At 41.9% G+C, this 13,837-nt stretch overlaps 1 protein-coding gene across 1 annotated transcript; it reads right to left on the bottom strand.

The window, feature by feature from the left end:
• Nucleotides 1–526: 526 nt before the first annotated feature.
• On the bottom strand, nucleotides 527–13,132 carry CXCL17 (C-X-C motif chemokine ligand 17). Its single transcript, XM_024577629.4, has 4 exons — nucleotides 12,828–13,132; nucleotides 4,975–5,055; nucleotides 4,257–4,358; nucleotides 527–734 (listed from the first exon to the last, which is right to left on the bottom strand). Exons 1-4 carry the CDS (start codon nucleotides 12,904–12,906, stop codon nucleotides 637–639), a joined length of 360 nt encoding a protein of 119 aa, XP_024433397.1. The 5' UTR covers nucleotides 12,907–13,132; the 3' UTR covers nucleotides 527–636.
• Nucleotides 13,133–13,837: the final 705 nt, after the last annotated feature.

The raw sequence follows: 13,837 nt of genomic DNA, 5'->3' as shown, positions 1-13,837 counted from the left end.
CTAGGAAATGACCAGTGTTTTAAACCTATATTATCTTTAACAAGACCATGTTTAATTCATTGCCATAGCTGCTTTAGTTGCCCCACTTGGCTCTTACCTCAGAAAGGGTTTGTTGAAAGAGTAAAAGAATAAAAAGATGGGCAGGAGAGAGTAAGAGAGAGGGAGAGAGAGGGAGGGAGAGGTGGTGGGAAGAAGTATGTGTAGATGTAGAATCTGGGCTGAGTTTGGAGTGAACAGGGTAGAGTGGGTCATCTGACTTGAATGTGAGTTGCCAGACTCCATTTGAAAGAAATTATTTTGACCTGTTACATTTAGTAATATTTACTGACTTCTTTTTGCTACTTGCCTGGTTGTACTTAAGGTCAGGTGGAACCAGCTAGGAAGCTGGGGTTTCCTGGTTTCTTTCAGATAATTAAGCTTAAATGAAGCCTGGGGAATGAGAGGGCATAGGAAAAGACTTACAGGGGAAAGCACGAGAGGGAACGATCATCAAAATAATCTTGGGAAACTTGCTTTTTGAGATCACTGGAATGATTTAGGAAGTGGGGGCAGGGAGAAGGAGCTGGAGGACATTGTCTAGGTGTGCTGACCCCTTCTGGACTGAGAATGTTTCACTGGGAGAGGCTCTCGGAGCTCCTATAGAGGCAGAGCAAAGCTTGCTAGCTGGCAACGTTTGATAAATTCCTGGCAGGCTCTGAAGTGCTTGTTTGACTTCCGGTGGTGCCTTCGGTGTCCTACGGTGAAAATAAAGGGGAAAGACTAGTGTTAAACATTTTTTAATTTAATTTTTATGAGAACTTTCAAAATTATAAAAGTTAGATTTGTCCAGTGGAAAAACTTAAAATTAAAAAATATATCCAGTAAAAAATATAAAAGGGCAAACCCCTCAAACTCCACTCCCCATTCCTCAGAAGAAACTACTGTTAATAGTTTACTATATAGTCTTCCATATCTTTTTGTATATAAACTATTAAGTTTGCTTTAAAAATTAAAATTATACTATACATGAATTTTTTTGCTCTGCACCTTTAACAAATCTTTTATTATTGCAAAATATTATATGCATCTATAGAAGTCCATAAAAACTTCTATGTGCAGTTCAATAAATAGTTATAGAGCAGGTGCTTGTGAACCTACTACCCAGACCTAGAAATAGAATATTGTCAGCAACTCCCTCCTTTTCTGATCACTATCCTCCCGCGCCCCCTGGCTTTGACAGTAAGCATTTACTTTTTTTCTTTATTGTTTTGCCACTTACCTATTCCTAAATAATTTAGTTTAATTTTGCCTATTTCTTTTACACTTTTTTATCCTCATCCGAGGACATTTTTTTCATTGTTTTTTAGAGAGAGAAGAAAGGAGAGAGAAAGGGAGGGAGAGAAACATTGACGCAAGAGAGAACAATCAATTGGCTGCCCTGAAGGCACCCAAACTTGGGGATCTTATGTGCCAGGACCTGGACTGGAGGTTGAACCTGAAGCCCAGGTATGTGCCCTGACTGGGAATCAAACCCATGACCTTTTGGTTACTGGATGACACTCCAACCAACTGAGCCACACTGGGCAGGGCTAATTTTGCCTGTTTTTAAACTTTATATGAAGTCGTGTGGTAGCTATTTTCTTGTGCCTTGGTTATTTTTACCCAATGTTATGTTTGTAAGATTCATTTACATTGTTATGTGTTTGTTTATTCTCACCGATCTATAATATTTGAACATACCACTATTTATTGGTTAATTTTCAGTTTGGGGTAGTTATAAGCAATGCTGCTATGAAATTCTTGTACATGTCTCCTGGTGTATATCAGCCTGCATTTCTTATGAGTCCTGACAGAGCTTAAACTTTAGTAGATACTGCCAGCACTTTTTCAAAATGATTTGCCAATTTACACTCCCATTAGCAGGATATGAGTTTATTTGTTCCCTACTCTTTGCCAACACGTGATATCATCAGACTTTAAATTTTTTGTCAGTATGATGCCTTATAGTGATATCTGTTTGGTTTTAGCTCCCATTTTCCCAATTAGTGGTACATGAGTGCCATTTCATATGTCTACTAGCTATTTGGATTTCCTTGTCTCCAAATAGCTGATTTGAGTCTTTTGCCTATTTGTTGTGTTGCCTGCCTTCCTTTGATTGATCTGTAGGAATTCTTTTTTTTTTTAAAGATCTTCTTTTTTTCAAATTCTCATCCAAGGATTTGTTCATTGATTTGAAAGAGAGAAGAAGGGAGAGGGAGGTGGAAGGAGAGAGAGAGAGAGATCAGTTGCCTCCCAAATGCACCCTGACTGGGGATTGAACCTGCAACTTAGGTATGTGCCCTGACTGGGAATCAAACCTGCAACCTTTTGGTGTATGGGGCCATGCTCCAACCAACTGAGCCACCTGGCAAAGGCAGGAATTCTTTATATATTCTGAATATTAATCCTTCACTGATTATATGCACCATCTCCTACTTTTAGTCATTTGATTCTTTTGAGGACCAACATTTCTTAATTTTAATGAAGTCAGGTTTATTAAATCTTTTCATTTATGGCTTACACTTTTTGTATCTTATTTAAGAAATCCTTTCCTACTCCAAAGTCATACATATATTCTCCTGTTTTCCTTTATAAATTTGTCTCTCAAATTTAGATCTTTAATCCACTTGAAATTTATTTTCGTGAAGAGTGCGAAGTAGGGGGTCTCTGCATCTTTTTTCACTTAACATATTGTGGATATCTTTCTGACAGCACATAATGATTTACCTCACTCTTTTTGACAACTGCAGAATTCCCCAATTTGCTTTTGATGAACATTTAAAAAGAATTCTCACCCAAGGATGTTTTTTCATTGCTTTGAGAGAGAGAGTGTGAGAGAGAGAGGAGCATCGGCGTGAGAGAGAAACATTGGTTGGTTGCCTTCCTGCAACCTTTCAGTCTATGGGACATGCTCCTACCAACTGGCCACACTAGCCAGGGCTGATAAACATTTAAAATTTCTATTTATTTGTTAATACAAATACTGCTGTAATTTACATTCTTATACATATATATCTTTGAGTATCCATGCAAGTATTCTATACTAGAGATACCATGAAGTGAGATTACTGGGTTAATAGGAATACACATTTAAATTTTTGATAAGTAGTACCATATATTTTACTTTATCAACAGTGATAAGGATCCTGATTTATCCCATTTTTTATTGATTAATTTTAGAGAGAGAGAGAAACATCAGTTTGTTGTTCCACTTATTTATGTATTCATTGGTTGCTTCTTCTATGTGCCCTGATTTGGGATTGAACCTGCAACCTTGGTATATCAAGATGATGCTCTAACCAGCTGAGCTATCTGGCCAGGGCCCGATTTATTCCATTCTTGATAATATGATAATATCAATCAGCTTAACATTTACCAATGTGCTTTTTAAAAATTTTTATTTATTTAGAGAGAGGGGAAGGTGCTGAGGAGAAAGAGAGGGAGAGAAACACTGATGTACGAGAGAAACATCAATTGGTTGCCTCTCACACAGCCCCGACCAAGGACTAGGCCTGCAATCCAGGTATGTGCCCTAACCCAGAATCTAACTGGCAGCCTTTTGCTTTGTGGGACAATGCCCAACCCATGGAGTCACACCAGTCAGGGCTTACCAACTTAATCTTATATGACATTTAAAAACTGCTAGACTGTGCCCTAGCTGGGTGGCTCAGTCACTTAGAGCATTGCCCCGATATGCCAAGGTTGCAGTTCCATCCCTGGTCAGGGCACATACAAGAATCAACCAATGAGTGCATAAATAAGAGGAACAACAAATCGGTGTTTCTCTCTCTCTCCCTTCCTCTCTCTCTAAAAATCAATCAATCAATTGAAAAAACCTGCTACACTGTGGAAGCCTCAAATTCTGTTTGTAAGGGGGACAAATGGTAATGGGAAAAAATACAATAAGTTGTATCTGATCTTCAAAAAAAAAAAGTTCTGTTTGACATTGACATGTGTCATTTTCAGAGGTAAATGTCCAGGTCCCCAACAGCCCCATCTCCCTCCACAACGGAATTCTAAAGTGACTTTGGTGAAACCATTGTAGTTCTAGGAGAATTGTATCCTGCTTTTCCTCCTCTTCCTGTTTCCCCACAAATCGACATGAGTACAAAGGACTCAGAGGTTTATCCTGGTCTTCATTTCACCTCTGTCGTCTCTCCCAACCCCTGCTTTATCCCTAGTTGGTCGCACCAAGTGACTTCCTTCAAAAGAAGGAAGGTCATTCTTTTGAAACTTACTGGTTTTCTTCACATTGGCCTTGAGATGATCACAGGGACACTGCTTTTTTGGCAGCCTGGGCACTGCCATGAGTTTTCTCTTAGCAGCTCTCAGGAACCAGTCTGAAATAACAGGGTTGCTGCTTAGATGGGAGGGTCATGTCTGAGAGTTGGAAGCAGGATCTTTGCTTTTTTATTCTGCAATGGGATGGTGAAATGGGTCAACATGGACCAGTGGAGATATCCAGTTATATCTATATACTTCTGAGCAGTTTCTCTCCACCTGTGTTGGCAAGAATTTGGTGGCAGGTGTGGAGAGGGCAGCAGGATATCATTAGGGAGACCAGAAAATGAGAAATAAGACCTAGGTGTATGTCATCCTTCTAGTAGCTGCTTTATCTGGGGCAAGCCATTTTGCCTGTCTGATTCAGTCTTATTTGTGAGTAAAATAAGGTTGAGAGTAAGACCCAGGAAGGTTTTGGAAGGCAACCCTGGGTTCTTAGGGAGAAAGTAAGAGGGAAGAGGCAGGCAGAGATTTAGCCAGCTCTTTCTTCCCTGGAGGAGTCCAGCCCTCAGAGGAGACTCAGGAAGAAAGCTGGTGTTGGTGGTGCACATGCTGGACTGGTGGGGAGGGAATGGGTGAGTCAGCTCCGATAACTTCTGCACTGGTCTCAGGGACTCAAGGGAGAGAGGTGGGGTATCAGTGGTGCATTGCTGTTGTTGATACTGAGTTACTGACCTTTGCACTCACATTCTTGGCCCCCTTCCTGGATCCACCTCCCAGAAGCCTGGCGTTGGTCCCTCTGGCCTCTGGCGACCCCTGTTGGAAGGAAACATGTCACTTCCAGGCACTGGAAAGGGAAGGGGCCAACAGAAATGGTGCCCAGCATTGTGCTACCTAGTTCAGCATATTGCAGCACAGTTCCATTTCTCTCCCTTTTTTACTCAGGGATCTAGGAGTATTTTACCTCAAGTACTCAAAAGACTTATTTATAGAGAGAGGGGAAGGGAGGGAGAAAGGAAGAGAAACACCAATGTGAGGCAGCCTCTCGTGCACCCCCGCAATGGGGACCTGGCCTGCAACTCAGGCATGTGCCCTGACTGGGATTGAACTGGCGCTCCCTCTGGTTCGCAGGCCGGCACTCAATCCACTGAGCCACACCAGCCAGGGCACACCAGCCAGGGCACACCAGCCAGGGCAAGAGAGGAGTATCTTAAATAGATAAGGAATTGAGGTGGAAAATCCAGCCTAGAGAAAAGTTTAGCTGGAGGTAGGTGGAGAAAGAATGGCTTCTGGACGGAAGAGAGGGCGGAAGATGGGACTTAATAAAGACCTTCCCCCGCAACACACACATTAAATCCTCATAACTTCAGGAATGAGAGCAAGGAGCACCATCTGCATAAGCCCATCAGGATCTTCACTGACCTCCAAGTTTGCTGTATTTGAATTCCTAATCCCAGTTCAACACAATAAAAGGATGGTATTTACCTTTGCCCCTCTGGAACAAAAGCCATTCCTTTTTTGGCCTCTCTTTAGGTATGCCTTATCACCTGATGCTGTCTTATTCCCATTTCGTGATACCTAAGATATTTTTGTGACAATCAAGGATGATGGTTTATACATAGACTTGAGGTTCTGGAACCAGAACTAGGCCCAGATGATGCATCCCGTGTATAGTAGTTTCTGATATTCCTGTCAGGATTAATTATGCCTTCCATGAACCCCCATCATATTTGAATGCAGCCCCACTGTTACACAATTGTAGCTTGTTGTTTGAAATCTGTTGTGGACTGAATCATGTCCTTCCCAAAATTCACGTTAAGATCCTAACCCTCAGTACCTTAGAATGACCGTGTTTGGAGATAGGGCCATTCGAGGGGTGACTGAGTGAAACTGAAGCTGTTACGGTTGGCGCTCGTCCAGTCTGCCTGGAGTCCTTGTAGAGGAAGACATTTGAACACACAAAGAAACACCGGGGATGTATGTGCGCAGAGAAATGACCAGAAAGGGGTCCATCTGCAAGCCTAGGAGACAGGCCTCAGAAGAAACCCAACTTGTCAACACCTTGATCTTGGACTTCTTGCTTCTAGAACGGTGAGAAAGTAAATTTCTGCTGGTTAAGTCACCCAGTCTGTGATACTTTGGTATGGCAGCCCTAGCACACTAAAAATCTTTTTCCCTTCTAGTCTCCAAACCAGTAGTCATTTGGCTGCGTGGTTCCTGACCCATGTTGGGCGCTCGGTAAATACTTGTCCAATAGGTGGACAGACGAGTTGTACGGAGAGGGCCTTGGAGATCATCTGGTTCAGGGCAGGTCTCCTGTTTCCCAGGCCTGTGCCCTTTCTCCCACACAGATGGAAGGCATTGCCTCATTTCCTCCAGTTCTGGTTTCTAAATGTTTTCATGTGCTGTTTTGAGTGCTGTTACAGTAATTTAAACAGGCATAGCCCCTGCCATCCAAACTTTTCTAATATTTTATTCTCACCTGACTTCACCCACTTCCAGGGAAAAGCCCCAGAATATTAGAGCCAGAGGAATTGGAAAGTACAAATGAGGAAATCTTTATTTTTACCAACTGTTGGTATTTGGCATGTTTCTGCATGTGATTTTCTTTATATAGTGATAACCATAGTATGTGAACAAATTTCTTTTTGTTTACTTCGTAAGCATGTTGCAGTGTCCTCTTCATTTTTAATGATGGCACAACACTCCCAACAAGTATATGTGCCCCAACCTATTTAACTGTTCTCCCAGAGCTGAATGCTTTATTTTTCCATATTGATAAATTTCTGTGTGCTTGTAACTGTTTTCCAAATTTTGTATTATTGCCTTGGGCCAAATTTCCTAAAATGGAATTTTTGGGTCAAAAGTTAAGAACAGTTCTGTGTTTCTTGATGTCATTACGAAATTGCTTTTAAAATGGTTGCACTCCTGGCTGGTGTAGCTCAGTGGATCGAGCATGGGCTGCGAACCAAAAGGTCGCCGGTTAGATTCCCAGTCAGGGCACAGGCCTGGGTTGTGGGCCAGGTCCCCAGTGGGGGGCACGTGAGAGGCAACCACATGTTGATATTTCTCTCCCTCTCTTCCTCCTTCCCTTCTCCTCTCTCTAAAAATAAATAAATAAAATCTTTAAAAAAGTGGTTGCACTAATTAACTGAATCACTATCTCTTATTTTTCAGACGAGGAAACTGAGGCCCAGAGAGAGCAAATGAAAAGGCCGAGTTCATAAAGGTAATAGAGACATATCTAGAACTAAAACTCGGGTCCAGGAGTTGTACTTTCTGCAGCTCTGCATGACTCTGCTATTTCGGTGTGACTGGAGCTGCAGTGAGGCACCGCCATTGTGATTTTTGCTATTGCGTGTCCCACCTCTACTATTGTTTACTTCATATTTTTTCTTTAAATGTAATTTACTTAAAATAGCCTTATCCTATACAATATTATTTGTGAATTATGGGTTTGATTACATGCTTGGATTTTTTCCTAACATGCATTAAAATGAACATATAACTATTAAAGTAAAAGCTACTTTATGTTCCACCTAAAATCAGTTTTGGAAGATACTGACACAGTGGAATAAGCACCGACTTTATATCCAGATGGAACTGGGATTAACTGCTTGTCCTGCCACTTGACTGTGTAGTCTTAGATAAGTCACTTAGCTTCTTTAATTGTTGGTTCTCTGATCTGTAACACGAGTACAGGAGTCTCTGCCTTGCAGAGTTGTGAGCACTAAATGAGATACTGTGGGTGCCCAGCGTCCAAGCAGGTGTTCAGTACGTGATGGTTTTTACCGTAGTTATAATTGCTGACTTCTAGTTATTTCCCAAAGAGAGTGTCTATGCTGGAATGTTAGGCTTGTTGGATTTTGCTGACTTATATGTGTCAAAAAGTAACTTCCCCTTGTTAGGATTTGTGGTAGTTCTGTCATTATTTCATTTTCCCAATTCCACCACATATTAACTTTATGATTTTGGACAAGTTCCTTAACTTTTCTGTGCCTCATTTACCTAACACATAGAATGGGACTAGTAATGCATGTGTTTGTATCCATATATCTATTTCCTAGCTTTGTCCACTAGAGGGCCTAGAAGAACAAGCACCTAGAACCGAAGGGCAATAACTACCTAATACTATTCTCCTGTAAAAGAAACCAGGGCTCCTCCAAGAAATGGCTGGTTCCCAACCTGGGGCTGGAAAGTACAAAATAAGCCTGAAATATCTTGTGGTGTCAGAACTGCTAACAAAATGTGAAAAAGACATAGAAAGTAGCCCTGGCTGGTGTGGCTAATTGGATTGAGTGCCCACCAGCCTGCGAACCAAAGGGTTACTGGTTTGATTCCCAGTCAGAGAACATGCCTGGGTTGCAGGCCAGGTCATGCCCAGGTTCTGCGCCATTAGGGAGCGCACGAGAGGCAACCACACATTGATGTTTCTCTCCCTCTCTCCCTCCCTCTCCTCCTCTCTAAAAAAAAAAAAAAGGCATAGAAACTAACTTATAGGAGCTCGCAATGGCCAGTTTTGGGACAATATGAACAGCATAATAAAGAATGATAGTAATGGATTATAATCCATAAATATTCATGAGTCTTTTATTAATAAATAATTGAATAAATGGAAGAGAAGGAACAGTTCTTTATTTTATTTTTTTAAAGATTTTATTTATTTTTAGAGAGAGGAGAGGGAGGGAGAAAGAGAGAGAGAGAAACATCAATGTGAACATCGATTGGGTGCCTCTTACATGCCGCCTACTGGGGACCTGGCCCCCAACTCAGGCATGTGCCCTGACTGGGAATTGAACAGGTGACCTTTCCATTCACAGGCTGGCGCTCAACCCACTGAGCAACACCAGCCAGGGCAGAACAGTTCTTTCTTATGGTAGAATTTTAATTAATAAGCATAGAAGGAATGATGGAAATAGAAAACCACCATTTGACTAATGCCATAGAAATACCTATTGTAGACAGGAATTATCAATGGATTTAAAAAATTAATGGGCAAAAGTATGGGAAGAAACAGGCTATTTGCATAGTCTCACAGTACCCTTCACAAGATACTTATGAATTACAATGGGAAAAATAGTAACCTCTCAGTAGAGAAATCCGGCGGACACCACCTTAATGAACTGTTCAAAGTCAGCATGGGCAGCAAGGGGGGGCACTGTATCACGGGCCTTCTGACGTGGTGTACTGAGAAGGCCCGCATCGCTTTTATGGTGTTCTTGCCCAAAATGCAAAATCTGAACTTAATTATGAGGCAACGTCAAACAAACTCAAATTAAGGGAAGTTCTTCAAAGTACCTGACTAGTCTTCAAAAGTGTTGAGGTCAAGAAAGATAAGGAAAGCTGAGAAAATACTCTAGATTGGAGGAGACCACGGAGACATGATAACTTTATTCAAATACTGTAGGTTCCTAGAGTGGATTCCGGACTAGGAAAAGGACACTAATGATATGATTAGAAAAATTTGAATATTTGTACATTAGTTAATAGCATTGTGTCATCATAGTATGGTTATGTAAGGTGTTATTTGTGAAAAAAAACTGGGTGAAGGACATACTGGAATTCTGATTATTATTTTTAAAAACTTAAAAAAAATCCTTACCTGAGGATATATTTTTTTATTTATTTGAATAGATAGAGAGAGAGAGTGAGGGAAAGAGAGGGAGAGAGAGGGAAAGAGAAACGTCAATCCGTTGCCTTCCATATGTACCTTGCCTGGGAATCAAACCTGCAACCTTTTGGTGTATGGGATGAAGTTCCAGCCAACTGAGCCACCCGGCCAGGGTGGAACTCTGATTATTTTTACATTTTTGAAAGTCTGAAAAGTGAAAAGTTAAAGGTTAAAAAAGTACATTAGGTTTTTGTGAGGACACAATGAGATAATAGGTGTGAAGTGCTCAGAAAGGTGCCTGCCAACGGGATTGCTTAACGCGTGTCCCCCGCTGTTGTAAGTAATTTTATAATTAATAAGTAGTATTATAAGTAATGAGTAGACTATTATTATAAGTAACTTATTTCCTGAATTCTCTATATTCTCACTTATCTTTTCCTCCTTTCTCCCGTGTAAAGCGTATTGTGCATATATGTGGTTATTTTAAGAGGCAAAGTAAGAAGTTTTACTTTGAGGATGTTTTGCGGTGATGGTAGGGCATCGTTTCCTCTAGCCAGACTTAACCTGGTGTTGCAATACTGTGCTTGGCTGGGAAACAAGCCTTGAATCTGGCCTCCAGCCAGCTGATGTGGTTTGTAATAGCGTGACCTGGCGGCACCGTGAGCTTTCCTGATTCATAGCCCTTGTGCCTTAGGAGCTACTTTAGAAATTTTATTCAGTCCATTTCTTCACCTCTTACTAGGTACACACTACAGATCACTTAATCTTCACAAAAAATGTATTTTCTCACTGGCATTTTATTCATTTAAATATGATAAAACTGAAGTTCAAAAAAGTGAAGCGACTTGTCCGGGGTTGCAAAGTGAGTGGGAGAGCCACAGTTGGATCTAGACTCCCCGGCTTCAAGGCTGAAGGTACAGGTAAATCTAAGTGTGGAGCAGGTTTGAGAGCTCTTCGCATGGAGCAGTGGGTGGCTCTCAACTGGGGAGTGGTTTCCCCCTTCAGGGGCCATTTGGCAATGTCTGGAGATATTTTTGGCTACCTTAAGGGGTGGGGGAGGCTGCTACTGGCATCTTGTGGGTAGAGGCCACAGGGATACTGCTAAACATCTTACAATGCACAGAATAACCCCTACAAACAGAGAATCATCCAGCCCCACATGTTAACAGAGCTGCTATCAAACCTCAGTGTAGAGTCGTCAAGCACACTTGAGGATTTTTCTTTCACTTAGCAAATATTTACTGAGTACTGTGCTGGACAGTGTGAGGGATATGGAAATAATACACCAGATTGTGCAGATTGTGCCATCAAAGAGGTTGCAGTCTAGAAGGGCGGGGGTGGAGGTAGAAGAGGCAGACCAACACCCTCCGCGTAAGGCACAATGTGATAAGTGCAAAAGAGGGAGTCCACTAGGGATAAGCATGTTCCCAGGAGGTGGAGCTCACCTCAAGTCATAGGAGGAATTGCGGGAGGCGTGGAAAGGAGGTGGTTTTGGAGCTGGGTGTTTGAGCAGAGCTGAGCTGGTGGGAAACATAAGACCTTTTCCCACCCAGTTTAGGTGGAGCTTAGAACATTTGTGAGTGAGTAGAGGGCAGTGGACTGGAAAAGCAGGTTGTGGCTAGAGCTTTGACTCTAGGCTGAGGACTCTAGCCTTGGTGTCTGTCTTAGTGATGGAAAATCCTCTTTCAGAATGGTGGGCTCGGCTATGGGGCCCAGCAGTCTCCAGAAAGCCCTTTTTACAAGGGAGAAGTTTGAAATTGGGGTGGAGTACGGTGCACTCCTGATTTTGGACTGAGTTCATGCTGACTATGTAACAAAGCTGTTTCACCTCAAAGCAGCCCTTGGGGAGATGGTTCTCTCAAGCAGAAACGAAGATGGGGATGAACTCTCCTCAGCATGTTTGTTCCGCTAAGGGTTAGGCCACTGGAGCTGATTCAAAAACCCTGACCAAGGGTCTGCTTCCCAAAAGGTGAGCTGTTAAAACAGGGCTTGGTATGGCTAATGCTTCAACTATGGATACTATCTGGTGGTATGATTTTTCTAGTTTACTACTTTGCCATTAAATAGCATTAAAATTGCTGGTGGGATGTCAGGTACACTATAAAGAATATAAACAGCCCTGGCTGGGTGGCTCAGTTGGTTGGAGTGTCGTTGCATAGGCCAAAAGGTTGTGAGTTCAGTCCCTGGTGGGGGCATGTATGGGAGGCAACCAATCGATGATTCTCTCTCATATTGATGTCTCTCTCTCTCTCTCTCACCCTTCCTTTCTCTCTCTCTAAAATCAATCAACATGTCCTTGGGGGAGGATTAAAAGAAAAGAATATAAACAAGGACTTCCTTATTTTCTGCAAATGTACAATTGCCCTCAACACTTTTATACCACTGCCATCAAAGTTGGCCACGGGGAAATGCATTACTCTTCTGGAAAAGGGATTGGGGGAGAAGGGAGCAAGTGAGCCCATTTTTTTTTTGTCAGCTACTATTTCAGAAAGTTTCCCCCTAGATTTTCATATACATTGTCTCATTTGACTCTCACAACACTCTTTAGATGTTGGTACAGTTTTCTCCCTTTTGCAAACGAGGAAATGGGCATGAGATAGGTTAACTTACCCCAAATACCTGTAGCAAAAAGGAGCTACATTTTAATATGTTTTTTTGAGCCACATTTTCTTTTCTGTTTTGCCACATTCTCCATCCACCCCCAGTCTTGTTTCCCCCTTTTATAGAAAAGTAATCTTCCCTGGCTGGTGTGGCTCAGTGGATTGAGTGCCGGCCTACGAACTGAAAGGTCACAGTTCGATTCCCAGTCAGAGCACTTGCCTGGGTTGCCGGCCAGGTCCCCAGTTGGGGGCATGAGAGAGGCAACCAATCAATGTATCTCTCACACATTGATGTTTCTCTCCCTCTCTTTCTCCCTCTCTTCCCCTCTCTCTAAAAGTAAATAAATAAAATCTTTAAAAAAATTAATCTCATTTACCTGGACTTGGGTTGCTAGAGACGATGGACATCAGCATTAGCAGCAACAACAGAAGGAGAGAAGAGATGAGAACTTTCATCGTGACTGTTGGTGCTGCTGTAAGTCGCTTGAAGAGGCTGTGGAAGGTCCCCAGTCAGAGGCTCCAGACTTCTTGGGATGGCTCAGGCCACTGTGTATGGCTTGGTGGTTTGCACTTTAATCCCAGGTCAGTGTTTCCCTTAGAAGGAAAGAGGAGCTAAGTGACGCTGGTCTCATTAGGTAACAGGTTGCACCATATGCTTTACGAGAATCTGGGAGGTAAAACTGGCCAAACAAAGACATGAAGCATTCTTAAGAACATAAGAAGTAACTGATAACTTGGCAGCAATATTTGTGCCCTCCCCTTCTCTTTCCTGCCTCCTTCCTCCACAGTGTGATTTCTTTCCCAAGCCTTTTTACTCCTTTGAATTTCCTTATACCTTTCAGTGACTCTTGTAGCTTAATATCTGGCAAGAAAGTGAGTACAATGGAATCTCAGTTCTTGAACTTAATTTGTTCCGGAAGGCTATTTGAGAAGCGATTTGTTTGAAAACTGAATCATTTTTTCCAATTAGAAATAATGTGCATTGAATTAATCCATTCCAGACCCCCAAATGATTCCCTGTTTTAAGCTTTCTTTTTCTAAAAATATTCATTTATTTTTAGAGAGAGGGGAAAGGAGGGAGAGAGAGAAGGAGAGAAACATCAATGTGTGGTTGCTTCTCATGTTCCTCCTACTGGGGACCTGGACCACAACCCAGGCATGTGCCCCGACTGAGAATTGAACCAGTGACCCGTTGATCTGCAGGCCCACACTCAATCCATTGAGCTATAGTAGCCAGGGCTGTTTTAAGGTTTCTTATATACATACTTGTCTGATGTGCTGTTATAAATAAACCCTTTGAAAATGGAAAGGACATGAAATGTGAATGAAAATTTAACAAAAAGGAAATGAAATGTACAGTGAAAAATGAAAATTTATGTACATACTA

Source organism: Desmodus rotundus, chromosome 12, assembly GCF_022682495.2.
Source record: "Desmodus rotundus isolate HL8 chromosome 12, HLdesRot8A.1, whole genome shotgun sequence".
In the NCBI taxonomy this organism is placed as follows: Eukaryota; Metazoa; Chordata; class Mammalia; order Chiroptera; family Phyllostomidae; genus Desmodus; species Desmodus rotundus.
Note: the sequence above shows the minus strand (reverse complement) of the source record. Positions and strands in the feature narration are given on the sequence as shown.